This window comes from Amphiura filiformis, chromosome 11, assembly GCF_039555335.1.
Source record: "Amphiura filiformis chromosome 11, Afil_fr2py, whole genome shotgun sequence".
Taxonomy (NCBI): domain Eukaryota; kingdom Metazoa; phylum Echinodermata; class Ophiuroidea; order Amphilepidida; family Amphiuridae; genus Amphiura; species Amphiura filiformis.
Genome location: NC_092638.1, coordinates 16444661 through 16466084, shown reverse-complemented (window position 1 = coordinate 16466084; position 21424 = coordinate 16444661). Strand labels below are relative to the sequence as shown.

At 37.6% G+C, this 21424-nt stretch overlaps 1 protein-coding gene across 1 annotated transcript; it reads left to right on the top strand.

Annotated features, from left to right (window-relative positions):
* The first annotated feature begins 1333 nt into the window (after window positions 1-1333).
* Window positions 1334-20273, top strand: LOC140164436 (uncharacterized). Its single transcript, XM_072187718.1, has 7 exons — window positions 1334-1468; window positions 5352-5457; window positions 8026-8164; window positions 12142-12234; window positions 15169-15504; window positions 16023-16123; window positions 16720-20273. Exons 1-7 carry the CDS (start codon window positions 1413-1415, stop codon window positions 16759-16761), a joined length of 873 nt encoding a protein of 290 aa, XP_072043819.1. The 5' UTR covers window positions 1334-1412; the 3' UTR covers window positions 16762-20273.
* The last annotated feature ends 1151 nt before the right edge of the window (window positions 20274-21424 follow it).

The window sequence follows — 21424 nt, the reverse complement described above, 5'->3', positions numbered from 1 at the left end:
TTAGCACTTATGATCCTGTCAATTGAGACTTAATGTCTGTTAAGTGAGGGCTGTTATTTGAACAGTTATGGGATTAGTTAATAATATTATTTTGATAGATTTCAGGTGGTGGTTGCAGTGCATTCTCTAAATTCAGTAAATTTCCACCGTCAACCGTGTAATTGAATGGGATTATTTTGAAATTTTAAAACGCTTGAAATATCACAAACAAATAGGCCTATGTTAATAAATAATATAAATACAAGCTAAAACCGTTGGGGTTCGATAATGAACCCCACAACATTAACCGAGTATATTGGAAAATGCCATACGGCCGGGCAGTGTCACAAGTTGCCGGCTCTATCATGCCACTCGCCGCCTGATAGGTTTCTACCTCTTACAAATGTTATTCGGTCAAATTTATTGTCAGAACACGGAGATAAAATAGCATTGAAATAGAAAGAGATTTATGAACATTAATAAATAGATGTATAGAGGATGTTACGCTTATGAACATGATTTTCAACATTGTTAACAATATTGCTAGTATGTCAACAAATGAAAGTTCTGTAATTTGTTGAAATTCTTCAATACTAAATTATTTTGAATGTCATCAAATTGTAAATCTCTAGTCACATTTTCAATGTATTAACAACTAGCTATGTAGCAAAGACGTTAACTTCATGTACAAAACATTAACACTCTTATTTTGTAAACATTGTATACCCATAGCTACTTTAATCAACAATAAATGTTCTGTAATTGTTCATTATGATCGATGCGAATTATAGAAACAGTTCAAACGATAAAATAACTACACCTTTATCTTGACACTTCCTCATTTGCTCGCCCTGTTCCTTTTTAAAGGAATTTTTATTATCATTAGTGTTAAATTTGTGCACATTTTTTGTTTTTGGTGATCTTTTGTGATTTTTTTTATGATTGCTTTGTAATTCTTTTTTGTGTGATATCTTGTAAAAATAAAAAACACAGAAACATAAAAAAAATTATTGCACAGCCCCTAAAGATACTTAACTGTCAAGGGATGCAAACTGTGACGAAAATGCTTAAAAAAGGCCTATAAATCTTTTACCCACAGGGACGGGGGCAAGACTTCTTGGGGGAGCTGTCCTCAGAAAAACTCAGAAAACAATGTCACCTCCAGGAAAAAATGTTTCAGGAACAGTTAGTTTATCTGAAACTGTGCAAAAAAAAATTAAAAAACCTTGGTTTATGAGAAAGGGGTTCTTCCGAAAAACTTCACAGAAGCTCATAGATTCGGGTTTTGTGCTGGTCATTTTTAGCATTTGGCTTGCCATACATGTCTGACGTGTCACGTGATTTTATCATGACGTCATCGTAAATATGACGTAATTTTTGTGTACTTCGAAGATTTCACGTAGTGCAATTTGGTGAGAAGTTAACTGCTCATAATGGCTTTAAACATTGCCCATTGTGGTAATGGTGTTCAACTCTTTGCTGGAGAACAGTAAGTATTGTCATAAGAATCGTAATCGTTGTGTTAGAAAGTGTATAGCTAGCAGTAAAATCCATCAAATCATAAAACAAGATTTATTTACCAATCGAGGTTTCCGAATTCGGCACCCGGAATTGATGCGTCGAAGTCTAGTCACAGACCTAAAGAGTAAAGTAGTACAAGGAACTTATACGATGTCCTCATTCACAAACTGATACTCTCTGTCCATCGTATAAGGTTATTTCCGCACGGCAACTCGTTGAAGGAATATTACACAGTCAAGAATAGGCTCCATCATTTTTTTTTTTTTATTCCTCCCAGTCTCCCAAAACATCAAAACATCAAAAGCGTTGCTCGAATACTTACTTAAAACTGTCCTTTTCACATAACGCAGACAAAGTGGGGTCAACTTGCCTAGAGATGGTCAAATTTTGGCCAAAAATATCTCTGTGTAAATCCTATGAGTCTCCTACGCAAGTCCACTCGGTAATCCATGTATGATGTATTCCATCCGTTCAAGGTAGTCTATGAATAATTAAGCAGATGACGTATTTACCAACTCTATGAAATTGATCGAATCCAGGTATACTTTCGGCAGCGGAAGAACCTGACGTCATAGCATAAATTATAAATTGCAGCGATAAATCAGCCAATAGGCGATGTGCTACGGGCTGCATCTGCGAAGTATACGGGCTGTTGATGGAACGAATTGCTGTTGAAAATTTCTAGTGCCGTAGAGTCGTATGGGCACGTATTTTTCACTGAAATTTCTCCGTAATGAGAATTTGTTTTATTTTGTGAAGTAGCAGGATATATTAATGACTTTCTCTGGAACACCTGTGGACTGTATGTGAGTACCAAAAAACATCAACCACCTGGAAATACGGAATGACAGTAAACTTAATGGCGAGCGGTCCGAATTTTGAGCCATACAAGTTTACGTGGTGAACTAGACCTAAAGTTAATTCTTTATTACTTCCGTGGTCCGAGCTGTGCGCCAAGCGTAGACGAGCGTACACACAGAAGAAATAAACAATCACGCTGATTAGCTGATCAACGGACTTGACAACAAGTCGGTTGACCCATGATTTTCATTGGTCGTCGGACGTTGGCGTTATACGTCGAACAACTGAATACATGCACAACGTACGGACCAATATATTTTTGTAAACATTTTAGGCCTATAACAAAATGTATATTTTCGTACAATTGTACAACTATCGTTTCTACCCTATGACCTATAAAAGTTACCTGTTATCAAAGTGTCCGCAAAAAACTGGTCATCGCAAGTATCTTTGATGCTGAAAAGTCACGATATTCACGCAGGGACAGGCCGAAAACCTTACCTCGATCGTAAAATCCAGCCCATGCATGTCATAAATAATTCATTATTGTATTGTGTAAATGTCACTGATTGTGTCGACGTATTGTTATTGCACCTGTTGCAGCAGAAGTCATGCTGAATTTATACTCGATCGCTGGATCACCATGTGAATTCGCTTAGGGACGCACCATTAGATTCTCGGGGGGCATGGGAGTTTGGGTCAGGCAGAATTTTTTTTTACGCCGCCTTTGGCGGCGGTTATTTTTTTTTCAATTTTAATGTACATTTTATACAAAGTTGGGTGGGGAAATTTTTTTTTACTCATCAGTGAGGCAAAATTTTTTTTTTTCGTCTCGCTAGTGGGCAAAGTTGTTTTTTTTCGTCTCACTAGTGGGCAAAGTTTTTTTTTTCAAAAAACTCCCATGCCCCCCCTGGAAATCTAATGGTGCGCCTTATTAAAAAAAAAAAAAAAAAACCTCTACGACCAGGTTGTTAAGCATCGAGTATGCTGACTGGCTTAGCAAATATCCAATTATTTTTGTAAACCAATCAGGTTAGACGTACTTTACTGGCGGGTCACATTAATTCATACCGTAAAAGGCCGTCGCCTTCATTGATTGACTAACGATTGCGATGAATGGTGTTTGCAACCAATCACAAAACGGGTTACAAATAAATAAGGCGGCCATCGGAAATTTTGTGTGACGTCATGCCACGAGGTAGCCGGAGGCTTCGCTTTTCTGCTAGCTTTAAAAGCGAGCGAGTGGTATAAAGTCAGTTTCACATCTGTGATTTATGGAGCATATCATAAAATCTCTGAGCACATACACAGCGGATTTGACAGATAAAAATGACATTTGCAATTCTGAGCAACAGGATTCCATGAAATTGAAGATTATGTAAGTTATTCTACAGGATCGGTAATAATTAACAGCTGGTCTGCAGTATTTGAAGTGCATATTGAAGTTTGTGACTTCGTACGTTATGTGCAATAGATATTACAGGAAGCTTAAATTGGCACGCTTTCCTGCAATTTGTCTGTCGCTACGAAAGTTATTGGGAGTTCAGGGCACGCCACACCGAGTGTGGCGTGACCTCGCTGAGCATCGTTGGCGTGGCGCGTAGACGTAGTAGGCGACCTTGTCACTTCTCCGCGATCGCACTTCACCAGCGCGTACCCGGACCACGGAAGTAATATAAAATTAACTTTACATGTACTACAGACAGGTAAGCTTACATGGTAGGAAGTCCGTCGTTGAAATGGTGATTTTCGGATTTATATCAGGATGAAACCTGACATGCATGAATGGTAGAACTACTAACTAGGCAATATAGATGATTGATTGATAGGCTCGTTACTGGCAGAGAAGAACGCGCAGGCGCGGCTAGCAGTTGTTTTTTATATTTTGTTTGTCGAGAGCGTGCACAGCATAAACACGGAAGTGGTGTTCTTTTGTCTGATTCAATCATCTAACAATCATAACAACAGACTGCTAATCTGATTGGCCAATTGCGCGTCAAAATGTTGGTCGGCACAGACCAGGGTATATAGTATATGGCCAGTCTGGACACATCACACTTCATCAAGAGTTCATGTGTGATGTGTCCAGCTATTCGCAAAACTCGTTTATGCAATCGATGACTTCGAGGACGGCCTGTCACTTTCAGCTTCCTGAGAACACTCTTGTACATAACATACGAAACCACAAACTTACTAACTTCAACTGGCACTACTCACAAAATAAAACAATTACCGATCCTGCAGAGTAACTTACATAATCGTCAATTTTATGGAATCCTGTTGCTGAGAATCGCAAATTTCACAACTTGAAATGTCAGTTACGCTTCATAAATCACAGATCCTGTGTGAAGCTGACTTTATACCACTCGCTTGCTTTTGCAGACGTCATGGACCGTGTGCAAAATTTCTGACAGGCACCATATAACCCATTTTGTGATTGTGTACAAAACTCAATGTTGTCAAAATGGACACAAACCTGTCCTAATAATCATTTCAGCATTTTCGGTAAAAGAACAAAATTAAAATTTTGACGGAAATTGTAAGTCGACTGCATATTTAAAGCTTTCAATATATTATGCAGTCGACTGCATACAATGTACAGAGTTTTAATTATGCAGTCGGCTAATGAAGGCATATGAAGCTCCAGCTAATTTGCATATTAACTTTGCTGTGGGAAGATATAGCGACTGCATATGCCTACAAAGGCATATCGTCAGCCTGCTACGCTAAATGCCTAAGTCATTCTTACATGTTTCTCATTTGCAATTTTGATTTTCTGAGTAATAAACCCATAATTCATCAAATTTCCAGCTGCATTTTTCATTAACTTGTGGAATACATCTCTTTTGATGTATTCCACAAGTTAATGAAGAATGCGACTGCACTGCGACTGCACTGCGACTGCACTGCTACTGCACAGCGACAGCATTGCGACTGCATTGCGACTGCATAGCGACTACATAGCGACTGCATAGCGAAGGCATTGCGACTGCATAACAAAGGCATTCTCTTTGGTAAGGGTAAACTTTCATTATGTTCTTTTATTTTAGGTTGTTACAACACCATGACAATGTGGAGGTATCATTTGAGATGAGCCCAATGAATCATCACTTCAAAGGCACAAAGAAAGGAAAAGTTTATCTCACAAATCAAAGAGTAAGTAGTTTTCAAATCCTCTTTTGTAAACTGGCACTCTATACTTTGTCCAACTTATAATATAGACAAATTACAACATTGATTAATAGAATTGGGTACACTATTGGGTGCAACACCTACCCAGAATGCGCTTTTAAGTGTATTGCATGACTGGTGAAGTTTCGCCTATAAGGACAAAGTATAGACCTATAATAGGCCTACGTATATAGCCAGTGGGTTTTGAATAACTGTTGATTAATAACCCTAACTGTACCAAACATCAAAAAACCTCAATTCACAAAGCATATATGCACAGGCAGGTGTCCCACATAATGCGATACCGTCATCATGCAAACAGTCATATGGTCACGGAAAGCTTGGTCGGCAAAGCTAGACCTCCATGGCAAGGTAGGCTTCTGCACGTGTCTGGCACCGGAGGGGTTGGTGGTTCAAAACCACACCCGAGAAAAAGTTGTTTCTTTCTTCCTTCCTTCTTTCCTTCCCCCTCGCCAAAAAACAGTGGGGCATTAGGGTTAATCTCATCAAATGTTCAACCTCAAAACAAGAAGTGTGAAAAATGGGCATGGCAAAATGGGGAAAAATCTCTCTGGAGAGCAAACATGACACAGTAGGCTGTAATTATGTATCGCAAGTGGGACTGGCAAGTGACTTGTTTTGGCATGCATTCAAACTATATCCCTGGAGGAGTTTCAAATTCCAAGTAAGCAAAGTATGAAATTTTAAATTTGTTATTCTATACTCAAAATGCTGACATAATACTAGTAATAATTGTTGGGAAGGGTTTCTGTCCATTTTGAGCTGAAATACATGGTAAAGTGAAAGAAACCCTACTGGTTATTTTGGCCGTTTAACATGCAGTTCTATGGGATGACTTTTTATGTCGAACTTTGCTCTGTTCCATTTAGGTGCAAGTTGGGACATGTGTAAACAATGTTACAAATAATATGCAAAAAAAATCAGGTTTGAAAAAATTATATAATATTTCATATTATAAGATTGTACATTAGGCATAGACCCAAAATAGTCTCAGCACATTAAGGGGGTTCGAAACGATGTTTCTGGAAAATAGAAACTGAATTTAGAACCATTTGAATAGATTGAATAAGTTAAGCTAAATACACTGAGCAAAATAGTTTTTGTTTGAAGGAAATCGGACATACGGTTGTCAAGATATACATGTTTTAGTTTTTTGTATTCTATTGTTTTTGCCAATATATTGATGAAGTTAATGAGGACAATTGGCAAAATGTGCTCATGAATATTCATGTTTGCTAATATTATACCAATATCTTATGAATAAACCTTCATACTACTTTTATTTTATATGATTTTGACATAAAACTTTGCCAATGTGTTTCTATGGCCTAAAACATTAACATGTGATTTTCCCGCTCATCTAATTTGCATATTTGCATAATTAATTAGCATTATACTTAAGGCTAATTAATTATGCAAATATGCAAATTAGATGGGCGGGAAAATCACATGTTAATGTTTTAGGTCATAGAGACACATTGGCAAAGTTTCAGGTCAAAATTTTAAAGTAGTATGAAGGTTTATTCATAAAATATTGGCAAAATATTGGCAAAAATTAATATTAATGAGCACATTTTGCCAATTTTCTCATTAACTTCATCAATATATTGGCAAAAAACAATAGAATACTAAGAATCTTTCAACAGCAATATCTCAAAAACCGTTTCTCCGATTTGGCTCAAATTTTAGAATTAAGATTATTTTGCATATCTCTCTGCAACAAGTCTATTTTATTCTCAATCAGAGCAACTTGATTTTGCCTTTCGTACCACCTTAAAGAGTTAAAAAAAATTCATGGCACTTAATTTTAGCCTCTATTGTGGTCAAGTTAATCAACACCCTTTCTGTAATTTTCTCATTCATTTCTCAATTGACTTGCATTAATGTAATAATTGTGCAGTGCTAAAGTAATAAAACAAAAGTAGTCAGAAATGAAAGTGACTGTGCCCTATGAAATGTGTAACAAATCATGCTTTGATATTGGGGTACATGCATGCACAATGGTGTTTTAGGCCGTATCTATAAAATTAATGTTTTGGTTCTTGTCCCTTCCTGCCTCATTTAAAAAATAAAAAAAATTTAAGATTTTTCTAAAATGCTGTAGGAAAACTTATACGAATAAATAAGTTTATTAGAATAAGAATCACTTCCGAGTCTTTTTGTGGAACACTAGGGATATAAAAAATTATGCAAAAAGAAGCATCAGAACCAGAAGCAAAAAGAAATAGCTAGAGCCATAATTTTAATGAGTTTGTAACATTCATATTACATTGTGCAAAAACTGCATTTACTTTTTCAAACTTATTCATTTCCAACATTAGAACTGATCGAAGCATAATGTCCAACAGCAGGCATTACCAAAAACAGAGTTATTACTCTATTAAAATTTGTTGTTAGATTTGTAAAAAAATAATGGAAAATTATGATTTTATGAGTTATTAAGAAGACAAAACTTGTAGAAAATTCATTTAGCTCAAATATTACAAGATTCACACCACATAATTACTATTTATTATTTTTCCCATTTTTCAGATGATTTTTCAATCAGCAAGTAGCAGTGATGCTATGAAATCATTATCTATGCCATTCTATTATATGAAACAAGTTGAAGTAAAACAACCAGTGTTTGGTGCCAATGCATTGACAGGTTTAATAAAGGCACAACCGAATGGTGAGTAGTCCTACTTGATATGAAACCCTTTTATCCATGCCAGTCTGGTGATTCTATTACATGAAGCAAGTTGAAGTGAAACAACCAGTGTTTGGTGCCAATGCACTGGCAGGTTTAATAAAGGCACAACCGAATGGTGAGTAGTCCTACATGATATGAAACCCTTTTATCCATGCCAGTCTGGTGATTCTATGAAGCAAGTTGAAGTAAAACAACCAGTGTTTGGTGCTAATGCACTGACAGGTTTAATAAAGGCACAACCTAATGGTTAGTAGTCCTACTTGATATGAAACCCTTTTATCCATGCCAGTCTGGTGATTCTATGAAGCAAGTTGAAGTAAAACAACCAGTGTTTGGTGCTAATGCACTGACAGGTTTAATAAAGGCACAACCTAATGGTGAGTAGTCCTACTTGATATGAAACCCTTTTATCCATGCCAGTCTGGTGATTCTATTACATGAAGCAAGTTGAAGTGAAACAACCAGTGTTTGGTGCTAATGCATTGACAGGTTTAATAAAGGCACAACCTAATGGTGAGTAGTCCTACTTGATATGAAACCCTTTTATCCATGCCAGTCTGGTGATTCTATTACATGAAGCAAGTTGAAGTGAAACAACCAGTGTTTGGTGCCAATGCGCTGACGGGTTTAATAAAGGCACAACCTAATGGTGAGTAGTCCTACATGATATGGAACCCTTTTATCCATGCCAGTCTGGTGATTCTATTACATGAAGCAAGTTGAAGTGAAACAACCAGCGTTTGGTGCCAATGCACTGACAGGTTTAATAAAGGCACAACCTAATGGTGAGTAGTCCTACTTGATATGAAACCCTTTTATCCATGCCAGTCTGGTGATTCTATTACATGAAGCAAGTTGAAGTGAAACAACCAGTGTTTGGTGCTAATGCGCTGACAGGTTTAATAAAGGCACAACCTAATGGTGAGTAGTCCTACTTGATATGGAACCCTTTTATCCATGCCAGTCTATGCTAGTGATTCTATGAAGCAAGTTGAAGTGAAACAACCAGTGTTTGGTGCTAATGCGCTGACAGGTTTAATAAAGGCACGACCTAATGGTGAGTAGTCCTACTTGATATGGAACCCTTTTATCCATGCCAGTCTGGTGATTCTATTACATGAAGCAAGTTGAAGTGAAACAACCAGTGTTTGGTGCTAATGCGCTGACAGGTTTAATAAAGGCACAACCTAATGGTGAGTAGTCCTACTTGATATGGAACCCTTTTATCCATGCCAGTCTGGTGATTCTATTACATGAAGCAAGTTGAAGTGAAACAACCAGTGTTTGGTGCTAATGCGCTGACAGGTTTAATAAAGGCACAACCTAATGGTGAGTAGTCCTACTTGATATGGAACACTTTTATCCATGCCAGTCTGGTGATTCTATTACATGAAGCAAGTTGAAGTGAAACAACCAGTGTTTGGTGCTAATGCGCTGACAGGTTTAATAAAGGCACAACCTAATGGTGAGTAGTCCTACTTGATATGGAACCCTTTTATCCATGCCAGTCTAGTGATTCTATGAAGCAAATTGAAGTGAAACAACCAGTGTTTGGTGCTAATGCGCTGACAGGTTTAATAAAGGCACAACCTAATGGTGAGTAGTCCTACTTGATATGGAACCCTTTTATCCATGCCAGTCTATGCTAGTGATTCTATGAAGCAAGTTGAAGTGAAACAAGCAGTGTTTGGTGCCAATGCGCTGACAGGTTTAATAAAGGCACAACCTAATGGTGAGTAGTCCTACATGATATGGAACCCTTTTATCCATGTCAGTCTAGTGATTCTATGAAGCAAGTTGAAGTAAAACAACCAGTGTTTGGTGCCAATGCATTGACAGGTTAAAAGGCACAACCTAATGGTGAGTAGTCCTACTTGATATGGAACCCTTTTATCCATGCCAGTCTGGTGATTCTATTACATGAAGCAAGTTGAAGTGAAACAACCAGTGTTTGGTGCCAATGCGCAGACAGGTTTAATAAAGGCACAACCTAATGGTGAGTAGTCCTACTTGATATGGAACACTTTTATTCATGCCATTCTAGTGATTCTATGAAGCAAGTTGAAGTGAAACAACTAGTGTTTGGTGCCAATGCACTGGCAGGTTTAATAAAGGCACAACCTAATGGTGAGTAGTCCTACATGATATGGAACCCTTTTATCCATGCCATTCTAGTGATTCTATGAAACAAGTTGAAGTGAAACAACCAGTGTTTGGTGCCAATGCATTGACAGGTTTAATAAAGGCACAACCTAATGGTGAGTAGTTCTACTTGATATGGAACCCTTTTATCCATGCCAGTCTGGTGATTCTATTACATGAAGCAAGTTGAAGTGAAACAACCAGTGTTTGGTGCCAATGCGCTGACAGGTTTAATAAAGGCACAACCTAATGGTGAGTAGTCCTACTTGATATGAAACCCTTTTATCCATGCCAGTCTAGTGATTCTATGAAGCAAGTTGAAGTGAAACAACCAGTGTTTGGTGCTAATGCGCTGACAGGTTTAATAAAGGCACAACCTAATGGTGAGTAGTCCTACTTGATATGAAACCCTTTTATCCATGCCAGTCTGGTGATTCTATGAAGCAAGTTGAAGTGAAACAACCAGTGTTTGGTGCTACTGCGCTGACAGGTTTAATAAAGGCACAACCTAATGGTGAGTAGTCCTACTTGATATGGAACCCTTTTATCCATGCCAGTCTAGTGATTCTATGAAGCAAATTGAAGTGAAACAACCAGTGTTTGGTGCTAATGCGCTGACAGGTTTAATAAAGGCACAACCTAATGGTGAGTAGTCCTACTTGATATGGAACCCTTTTATCCATGCCAGTCTATGCTAGTGATTCTATGAAGCAAGTTGAAGTGAAACAAGCAGTGTTTGGTGCCAATGCGCAGACAGGTTTAATAAAGGCACAACCTAATGGTGAGTAGTCCTACTTGATATGGAACCCTTTTATCCATGCCAGTCTGGTGATTCTATTACATGAAGCAAGTTGAAGTGAAACAACCAGTGTTTGGTGCTAATGCACTGACAGGTTTATTAAAGGCACAACCTAATGGTGAGTAGTTCTACTTGATATGGAACCCTTTTATCCATGCCAGTCTGGTGATTCTATTACATGAAGCAAGTTGAAGTGAAACAACCAGTGTTTGGTGCCAATGCACTGGCAGGTTTAATAAAGGCACAACCTAATGGTGAGTAGTCCTACATGATATGGAACCCTTTTATCCATGCCATTCTAGTGATTCTATTACATGAAGCAAGTTGAAGTGAAACAACCAGTGTTTGGTGCTAATGCGCTGACAGGTTTAATAAAGGCACAACCTAATGGTGAGTAGTCCTACTTGATATGGAACCCTTTTATCCATGCCATTCTAGTGATTCTATTACATGAAGCAAGTTGAAGTGAAACAACCAGTGTTTGGTGCTAATGCACTGACAGGTTTATTAAAGGCACAACCTAATGGTGAGTAGTTCTACTTGATATGGAACCCTTTTGGTCTTGCCATTCCTTAAACAAGACAAACAGTCAGTGTTTTGTATCCTGCAAATTAAACAATATCTTTCAAAATGCTTGTATGAAGGATGATATTTGTGGAAACCGTTTATACTGTACATGTCAGTTTGCTGAGAGAGGGGACCTACTCGCATGTGTCTCACATTCATTTATCAGGAAAATCATTTATCAACAAAACAAACACATATACTACACTGCCTCCCACCATGCACAAACAAATACATGTAGATGCTTCCCCATGACTCCAATTTCGCCGGTGTTGGGTTATTCATAATTTCAGTATGTAAACACAGTCCTGCAGTGGCTGTGATGTCTACTATATGAAACATAGTGTAAGATGGAGATGAGTATGATAATTTTCAAGAAGATTTGTTTTAAGACTCTAACTTAATTTGTGACTGCAACCAGTTTAGTAATTGTTTCCTTTATTCTATCCAGGTGGATGGGAAGGACAAGCCAATTTCAAGTTTGGTTTCAAATCTGGTGGAGCTATAGAGTTTGGACAGACGTTAGTTAGAGTAGCCACAAAAGGTAAGTTGTGCTGACACACAGTAATACCAATGGGCTATTCCATTTAAAATCCACACTACCCCTGTGGAAGATTTAGCTTAAGTCTGCCACAGAGGGAGTATAAGTTTCAAATAGAATAGACAATTAGGTTACTTATAATTTTGATTTTTTGAAATTTGCAATATACAAATTTTATGACAAATATTTATAGTTGATGGGTTTTTTTTACATTTAACAGTCCTCAAAGTAAAATTTATAAATCTAATGACATGTACTTAAAGTGTATGTAGCTGTGAGGAAAGGCCGACAATCATTTGAAAATTATGATCTTTCGTAAGAAAGATCTAGATTTTTTTCCCCAAAACACCTAAAAAATCGAGGTCTTTTGGGGGAAAATGTGAATCTTCAATACAAAATGTCAAACTTTTTAAATGATTGTCGGCTTTCCTCGTCGTGCTCTCATGTCCCAAAAAATACTGTGCACACGTTGTTATCAGAGCCCTTAATCAAGCAAATTCAGGTAGCTCTGAGCTCTGAGACTATAAACACCAGGCTTGTACATTATAGCAGTTAGGTTGTCTGCAAACTGCCAATCAGGCAGAACTGGAACGTTCCTGAGCCCCAGTTACTGGATCCATTATACATGCATGCTTGTATGTCACTGGAATTTATTTGTGTGTTTGTTTCTCATTTCTATATTTGTATGTTGTTCCCGTTTGTAAATTTGTTAATGTGTGTGACACACAAACAAAATGTGTATGAGGTGTTTCAAAATTTGCCATTGAATTTTGAAGTGTTATGTCTGAGCCAATTACGTCAGTTGGATCACTCAAAGTCTGCCGCATGTACCATCATTCCAAAAGTTGTGTGATTCAGTTACCGCAGCGATACATACACACTACGCTGACAAATAATTACAGCTTTATATTTAGTATCACCCAGTAATTTTAATGTTGCCCTATAAATCACCCAAGCTTCGGGCTGTTATGCATGCTTCTCCAATAAACTTATTGTTGTAGTATCATTACACTTTCATAACAAAATTATATTTATCAGTTTGCCACAATATACACGTGTTTTACTGAAGTGGCATTAAATCTGTTTCTGCTAAAAGAATGTTACCCATTTTATGCAACAACTAATGTGTGCTGTGCAGTGATTGTTCGACCCACATAAAATCAGAGCTGCAATGAGCCATGACTTGTGACTTTAGATCAAATGAGGCAACTGACTTTGATGACCCAATTTGTGTCATTTTTGATGACCAATTGAATTTCTACTATGACTTAAAAACTAGTCTTGACTTGAGATAAAAATTGGGCAAAATAAATAGACTCTACCTGAATTTTAAGTGGCTTGTTACAACCCTTCCGAAAATTATACATCAATATAATTCAATAAAAAGAATAGTTTAGTACTTGGCCTAAAATGCTGTCCTCTTTTTGTGTGTATTGACAGTTGCCAGCATTTCCAAGAAACCTTCAAAAGGACAACAGGAACACTGTCCCTCATACAAACCCACCACCTCATGTATCTGTTCTACACACTATGGTAATCCCTATGTACCGTGTCCAGCTGCTCACAGGGGAACCCCATATACTTGCCAAGTATCATATGATAATCCATATGATAAAGTGTTCAGTAATCCATGTATGTCTGTTTTTGGAAACCCATATGAAGAAAAAGCTGCAACCTCACCAGGTATGGGATCTATTATTTACATTATTTTAATACATTCCACTTGGGTTTCGACTGTAGACGACAATTTCCATTTTTTTAATTCAAAATTTTCAGATATAATGTACATTTTCATGACCATATTTAGAATCAGCATGAAAAATGCATTAAAAGGAGTACAAACAAGCCTAACATTTGTTTAGTGATTCTTGAGATAGCTCTTGATATTTTGTGAAACATTCGCAAAACTTGGACTTTTTATGTTGAAACCAGCCCGCATGCACAGCATTAAAGGGATATTCAGAGATTTTAAGTATTGATTTTTTCACAAATTTTGTTTTATGGAGACCCTCTAAATAGATATTCTTAAACACTTGAGAACATTCCTGCAATCTCATTGGTTCTTACCAGCTCTTACCCGTGTGATATGACACGATACCACTCGGGTCAGCATGTGTGCATCAACGCGATACGCGTACTCGCTATTTGAACCAATCGGGAGGCGAATAGCAACAACGGGACTGTTCGATTTTCAGCCATAGGTAGTTCCTTATAAAATGTAGGATTTAATTGGATTAAAATTTGTAATATTTATGATATTTCTATTTGAATTGAAGTGTTTAAGAATAAGAATAAAGGTATTGTTTTTAGCCGCTGTTGTGCATCTATCGTCTCATATAACACGGGCGACATCATTATTTCTAGTAAAACAACTCGGCTTCGCCTCGTTGTTTTACTAAAAATAATGATGTCGCCCGTATTATATGAGACGATAGATGGACTCCAGGGGCTAAAACAATACCTCTATTCTCTAATTAAAAGATAAATCATTTTTGGCATGTCATATGGATTCAGTTTCCCCTTTGTACAGCCACCAGTGAAAACTGAATAATCTGATAGATCGGTACATGTACAAAATATATCTAAGTAATGATTTCTTGTATTTTTGTACTTATGTAATATTTGTTTGTGTGTAGTGTATTGTATACCTCAACTAGTGATCGAAGGTCGTGAGTTCAGAACCCACGCCGGCACATTCCCTTGCTTTTTTTTTTTTTTTTTTTTGGGTTGTGTGCCGGTTGGGATTTGTGTTTATTTGTTGTCATGTTTAATTGTAACACTTTGGGTTGGTAAACTATTCTTTCTTTCTTATTTAATGTACATTTTGTTAATTGTTAAATTGTTTTTTGAATCTCTTCTCCCTGCCCTTGGAAATGATATGTACCTGGTCCTAAATAAAATATTTTCTTATTCAGTTGTTGTTCTTCTCTTTTTCAGCACCAAAAGGTCCACCACCAGCTCCAGGTCAGGCGCCACCACCACCAACCCAACCACAGTTTTACCCCCAACCCATGCCAAATGGTATGCCATATGGATACCCCACGGCACCACCAGCACCAGCAGCTGGGTATCCCCCACAGCCAGGCATGGCACCCCCTGGAGGTTATCCCCCTGCTGCTGGTTACCCCCCTGCTGCTGGTTACCCTCCTGCAGGGGGATACCCTCCCTATCAGAATGGGCAGCCTTATCCCTCTGCAGATCCTGCGTATCCTCCTCCAGCGTATGCGGAAGTTGCAGGGGGTGGCGTCTTTCCTTCTGCACCCCCAGCTGCAGGTAAGAATTGTAAACTCATCAGAAACAATATGTGACCCCATCTGATCCACTCAGGCCAAATTGGACATTTTGAAACTTACTAACTTGCTCAGCACCTACTCTTACTGATGTTGAATCCCAAGGTCTGTTGAATAATTTGGTTGCAAAGTTATGAACCTTTTATAGTACTTGTGTTTTTTATTTGCTCCTCACTTTTTGCCTATATCTCAGTTTCATTATTGCCAACTTAATTCTGATTGGAACAGATCTGGTCACATATGATACATAGTTTTTATTATTAGTAGTCATTGATGTTCAGGGGTTGTTTTTCCCCTTTTTTCATATTGTCAATTGTTTTACATGTAGTGCAAGAATCCAATTGATTTTTCTGGAAACCTCTGATTTTTGTACATCAAAAAATTACTTGATAGAACTGACATATTTACAAAAGTCTTAAGAAGGAAAAGGTACCAAAGGTATGTTTTGAAATATCCCTTATCGCCTTATTCAATGAGTGTCATGTTTTTTGTTCCTCATAGATCCAAAGCAACAAACAGCGACAGCACCAGGAGGCAATGCATATTATGATCCGGCTAATCCACAGCAAGCCTACATTCCACAGACTGCACCAGCACCACAGGTAAGCCAAGTTAGCACAGGGCATCATAGTTCAGTGCGAGAGGTCCCGAGTTCAAGCCCCGGTGGGGTTGGAAAATATTTTCATGAAAATAATTGTATTAACTTGAAATTCCCCTGGACAAGGAACTAGCTGTCAATTGTGATGTGATCAACCAAAATGAGTCTGATGTCGGGAGTATTAATTTTGAGATAATAGCTATTATAGTATTCAACTTTCTTTGTATTCTATTGGTCGAGCTAGACTAAAATGGTCATATCTCCACTGCTCAAGTTTTTGACACTGACCTGACAAGAAACAATTTTTGTACCTGGAAAAAGCAAACCCCCTCCTATTCAATTTGTTCAAATTAGCATGCAACAAATGAGTATTTAACATATCTGTGCATGTACTTCCGCTGGTGTGAATTTCAAATAAAATCAACTTATGACAGAATCAAATTCTTCCGCAGGAGTAGTGGATTTTAAATGGAATAGCCCAATACAGTGCCTTTGAAAAGTTAGTTGGCATGTACCAGTACCAGTACTAAACACTCTGTATATCATCACTAATATGAATATAACTGTACTAATTATTTATGATTTTGTTTGTGTTTGCAGAATCAACCGCCACCCTATTCAGAAAAACCCAAAATGGAATGAAGCAACTCATCGGTGTTAATTTTGGTTCATCCCCAAGTCCACATTTTCCTTTTATCATACAAGTGAAAGCAAAGACATATCGACAGTGGCTGCTCATATAAGTATCCAGAAACTGGTTGGATTTCATCATCTTGAAATGGCTTCGCTAGTGAGCTATAGATTGTTTGGCTTATAATTGATGATAAAAATGACTTGTAACATTGTGTAAATGATGTGCACTCAATTGGGGCATGTATGCAACAGAAAACAACAAAAACCAAATCATTTTCACCAATTGATTATATGCCAAATAAACTATTGTTTGTTTATACCTTTTACTACAAAATAATGAAATATTTATTTATGATGCACTTTAGTGACCAGATCTGATCCAGTCAGGCTAAAGTTGGCAGTAATGCAACTGAGATATAGACAAAAAGTGAGGGAAAAAAAGCAATAAAAACATAAGAAAATGGACATATTAAAGGTTCATAACTTTGCAACCAAGTATTTAAGAGACCCAGGGATTCAACATCAGTAAGTGTAGGTACTGAGCAAGTTAGTAATGATAGTAACTACTTTTTCAAAATTTCAGACTTTGGCATGAGTGGATCAGATTGGGTCATATTTTGTCTAGATAATAGAAACATCATGAACATACAAAATATACTTGTGGCCCTTGAACATGTATAAAACAAAACTGCCAAGAGGTTACATAGAAGGTTTTGCTTTTAAAATGTTATACAACACCTCCATTTTATCACATACCGCTGAACTGATGGGTGCGGCGACCAAAAAGAGATGGGTACCATCGTATCAACAAAGTGACGGACAAGAAATGACTTTGTACCCTTTCAGACAGCCAATTTATAGCCAATGTAAACATGTGGGCATCGGGTAAAATATTTCAACATAATGGAGCTAACACCTCTACTATTTGGCACATCACGGTAATGGAAAGATACTAGTTAGTGTAAATATCCATAATTTTCAGAACTTAAGATTTTGACAAATTCCAGTACACATACAAGTCTCTTACACAAGACATACACCCATGCCTGATCGTGTCTTTCATGCAGATTTGTGTTTCAAGCTAAACAGTTGCATTTGTGTCAGAGGTGATGACACAGAATTATAAAATGATAACCCAGAAAAACAAACTGGTCCCCAAAGGTATATTTGTTCCAACTGTAGTCAATGATATGATGAATGTTCGACACCAACAAGGCTCGGCTGTTCAGGAATGTTTTTGTTCAATTTGAAAAGGACTATAGTCAGCATAATATATTGGAAGGTGCAATTGAAAAGGGGGGGGGGGTACTTGCGTACGAATGCTATACATGTAGGGGGATGTTTTCCAAAAAAATCCTTAGACATGGGTCTATGTTTTGAGGAAAAAATCCTTAGACATGGGTCTCCCTTTTAGATTTTCTGTGCTATGTGTGAAAAACATGTGGGAGAACATGTTGCTTTTACTATTTTCAAGCTCAAATTCTTAGATATGGGTCCTTATTTCCTGAAAATCCTTAGATATGGGTCCCTATTTTCGGTAAAATTACCCTTAGAAATGGGTATGGGTTCAGAAGCTCGGGCAGCACATCGACATCGAAAAATAATCGCAAGTACCCCCCCCCCCATGGAATTGAAAGCTACAACTTCAAGTATAATGAATGTTTCTTATAATATTAGTGAAACATGAGTATATGTAGGTGTATTTGAAATGTGATCTACATACTATACAGTAGTTTCTATTTCAACATATCAGTTATACTTGTGTTCATATGTGACCAGATTTGGTCCAATCAGGCTAAAGTTGGCAACAATGAAACTGAGTGGCAAAAATGAGGAGAAAAAAACAATGAAAACATAAGAAAATGGACATATAAAATGTCCATAACTTTGCAACCTAGCATTTTAGAGATGTGGGGATTCGACATCAGTAAGTGTAGGTACTGAACAAGTTTATTATGGTAGTAACTCAATTTTCAAAATGTCTGACTTTAGCCTGAGTGGATTCACAAGTCTGAAATGCTCCATATGTGGTGTTATATGTGGCTGTTAAGTCCACATGTAATAGGTTTGTTTTTTGACAGTCAGATTTTCTGAATGTATCCATTCTAGTCTTTGTGTTAAAGTAAAATGTTATCTTATTGGGTATTCCAGTTGAAATCCATACACCCCTATGGAAGACATGCCCTTAATCTCACACACAGTGTGTGAATTGCAAATGGAGTTAACTGAATGGGTGACTCCATTTGCAATGTACACCCCTTGTGTGGGAGATTAAAGTCGTGTCTTCCACAGGGGGTGTATAGATTTCAACTGGAATAGACCATTTTCAGGCATCTTCACAGCAATTTGGTGTCACTAGACTATAGTGAGAAATCCTACTAAGTAGAAATTAATTTGAAATAATTTCAGTTTGTGTTTTCACTCAGGCTTGCAAAACATGTAGTAAATAGATTGATTGTGACAGACTATATGTGGAACAATCATAAAGGGATATTAAAATATTTTAACTGCATAGAACCAAATTTAGGGAAGATACATAATGATATGAAACTGCAAACAATGGAATGATATATAATGTGAGCATTAACCTTTGGCACATAGTGGGTGTGTGGAATAAGCTGCCAAATTACAAAACAACTCAAGCAGAACATGTGGGGGTGTGTTTGCATTTAAGTGATTGATTTAATGCTCTGCATGCTAGCCATAGACCTATAAAAAGTCCTTAACTTCTGAGATATTTTTTCAAAATATGAAGAGCTATTTCAAGAACCACTGAACCAATACAGGGCTTGTTTATACTCATTTGAATGCATTTTTCATTCCGATTCCAAATATGGTCATGAAAATTAACAATTCTGAAATTTTTGAATTAAAAAATTTGAAACTTCAGTGTCGTCTGCAGTCGACACCCGCATAGAGAGAGTTAAAGAAAGTAAAATAAACCGTAATACTGTAAAAGTGGACATTTTGCATGTGATTAATTTTTCACGCTTTGCCCATTTATATTCCCCTGTTTATAAAATAGTGATTCAAAGTTTCCTTACATTGACCTATACACAAAAGCCTTGGTAGCTTGGAATGTGCAAAGCATAAAAATAAATGTACGCGAAAATGTTGACTTTACAGTATATGAAAGACTAGAGTGTGGTTGATGAAATTTAGAAACGCTTTCTATTCTTCTCTGCAACTCGCCCTGCACATGATGTAGGCCTATGTATAATGGTTGTAAGTTACATACTTGATAGTTATATGATTTCTTAAAATTACTGTTTGTTTATTTTATTTATTTATTTATTTATATCTTAATAACAATTATTTTAAATAATGAAGGAGGCGGCCTATATGCTTCATCTTAGCAGAGCGTAAGACAATGCCACAATTAATATATGCGAGGATCGGAAATTGGCCTCTGAGACAAGATGACAAGTCCTTATTTCTTTTTTTTTTAACCTAATGGGCATTCATATTTCATGATATTCTTTTGCTTCTTCGTAAAGCGACATTCGTAAGTAGTTATTTTATTTTTATGCCTCCACCGCGAGGCATACTGTTTTTGCAATGTCCGTCCTTCCGTGCTTCCGTCTTTCCGTCCTTCCGTCCGGATGCCATATCTCAGGCATGGATGGGCGGATTGACTTCAGATTTTAAGGATAGGTGGGTCATGGTCAAAAACTCTGGCTACTTTTTTTTGGGTGAGGTTCAAGGTCATATACTGAGGTAAAAGGTCATTTGAGGTCAGGGGGCTCATTTTCCTTCCTTACCTGTTTTCTCGGAGACTAGGGGTCGCATGTTCCTCAAACTTGGTGGGTGGGTGCATCTTGACCCCAGGCAGAACAAGTTTGTATTGGTTAGTGGGTCAAGGTCACCTGAGGTCATGCAGGGGTCATTGAGGTCAAATTAGCAAAAACTGTCATATGGCCATGAAACTTGGTAGGTACAGTCAACATTTAGAGCCGAATTTTTGGAAGGACATTTTGGGGTCACCCAGGGTCACCCAGGGGTCATCTGAGGTCAAATTAGTAAAAACTGTCGTATGTGCATGAAATTTGGTGGGTACAGTCAATATATAGAGTCAAATTTTTGGAAGGCCATTTCGGGGTCATCCGAGGTCATTCAGGGGTCATCTGAGGTCAAATTAGTAAAAACTGTTGGATGGGCATGAAACTTGGTGGGTACTGTCAACATAGAGAGCCAAATTTTTGGAAGGTCATTTTGGAGTCACCAGGGGTCATCTGAGGTCAAATTAGTAAAAACTATCATATGGGCATGAAACTTGGTGGGTACAGTCAACATTTAGAGCCAAATTTTGGGAGGTCATTTTGGGGTCACCAGGGGTCATTTGAGGTCAAATTAGTAAAAACTGTCATACATACTTGAAACTTGGTGGGTACAGTCAACATTTAGAGCCAAATATTTGGAAGGTCATTTTGGGGTCATCCGGGGTCACCCAGCTTTGTATCAACTTGTGAGTACGTGCCACATCACTCCCTTTGGTGGAGGCATCACGGTCGACGCTCTGCGTCGAAAACCGCGACATCCGAGAACCGCGGTCCATCTAGTTTCAAATATTTTTAATGTTTTCAACAAGTTCATGTAATTTCAGTAAGTCATCAAACCCACTATGCTTTACGAAACGTGAAAGCCGGTTCAAGCCCCAGGGTCCAGTTTGTGG

What these genes read in the sequence shown, in the direction of transcription:
- LOC140164436 (XM_072187718.1), top strand. Translation starts at nt 1,413, where the DNA reads ATGGCTTTAAACATTGCCCATTGTGGTAATGGTGTTCAACTCTTTGCT. An exon ending in CAACTCTTTGCTGGAGAACA is followed by an intron (nt 1,469 to 5,351) that starts GTAAGTATTGTC and finishes CTTTTATTTTAG; the next exon opens with GTTGTTACAACACCATGACA. An exon ending in TTCTGCACCCCCAGCTGCAG is followed by an intron (nt 15,505 to 16,022) that starts GTAAGAATTGTA and finishes TGTTCCTCATAG; the next exon opens with ATCCAAAGCAACAAACAGCG.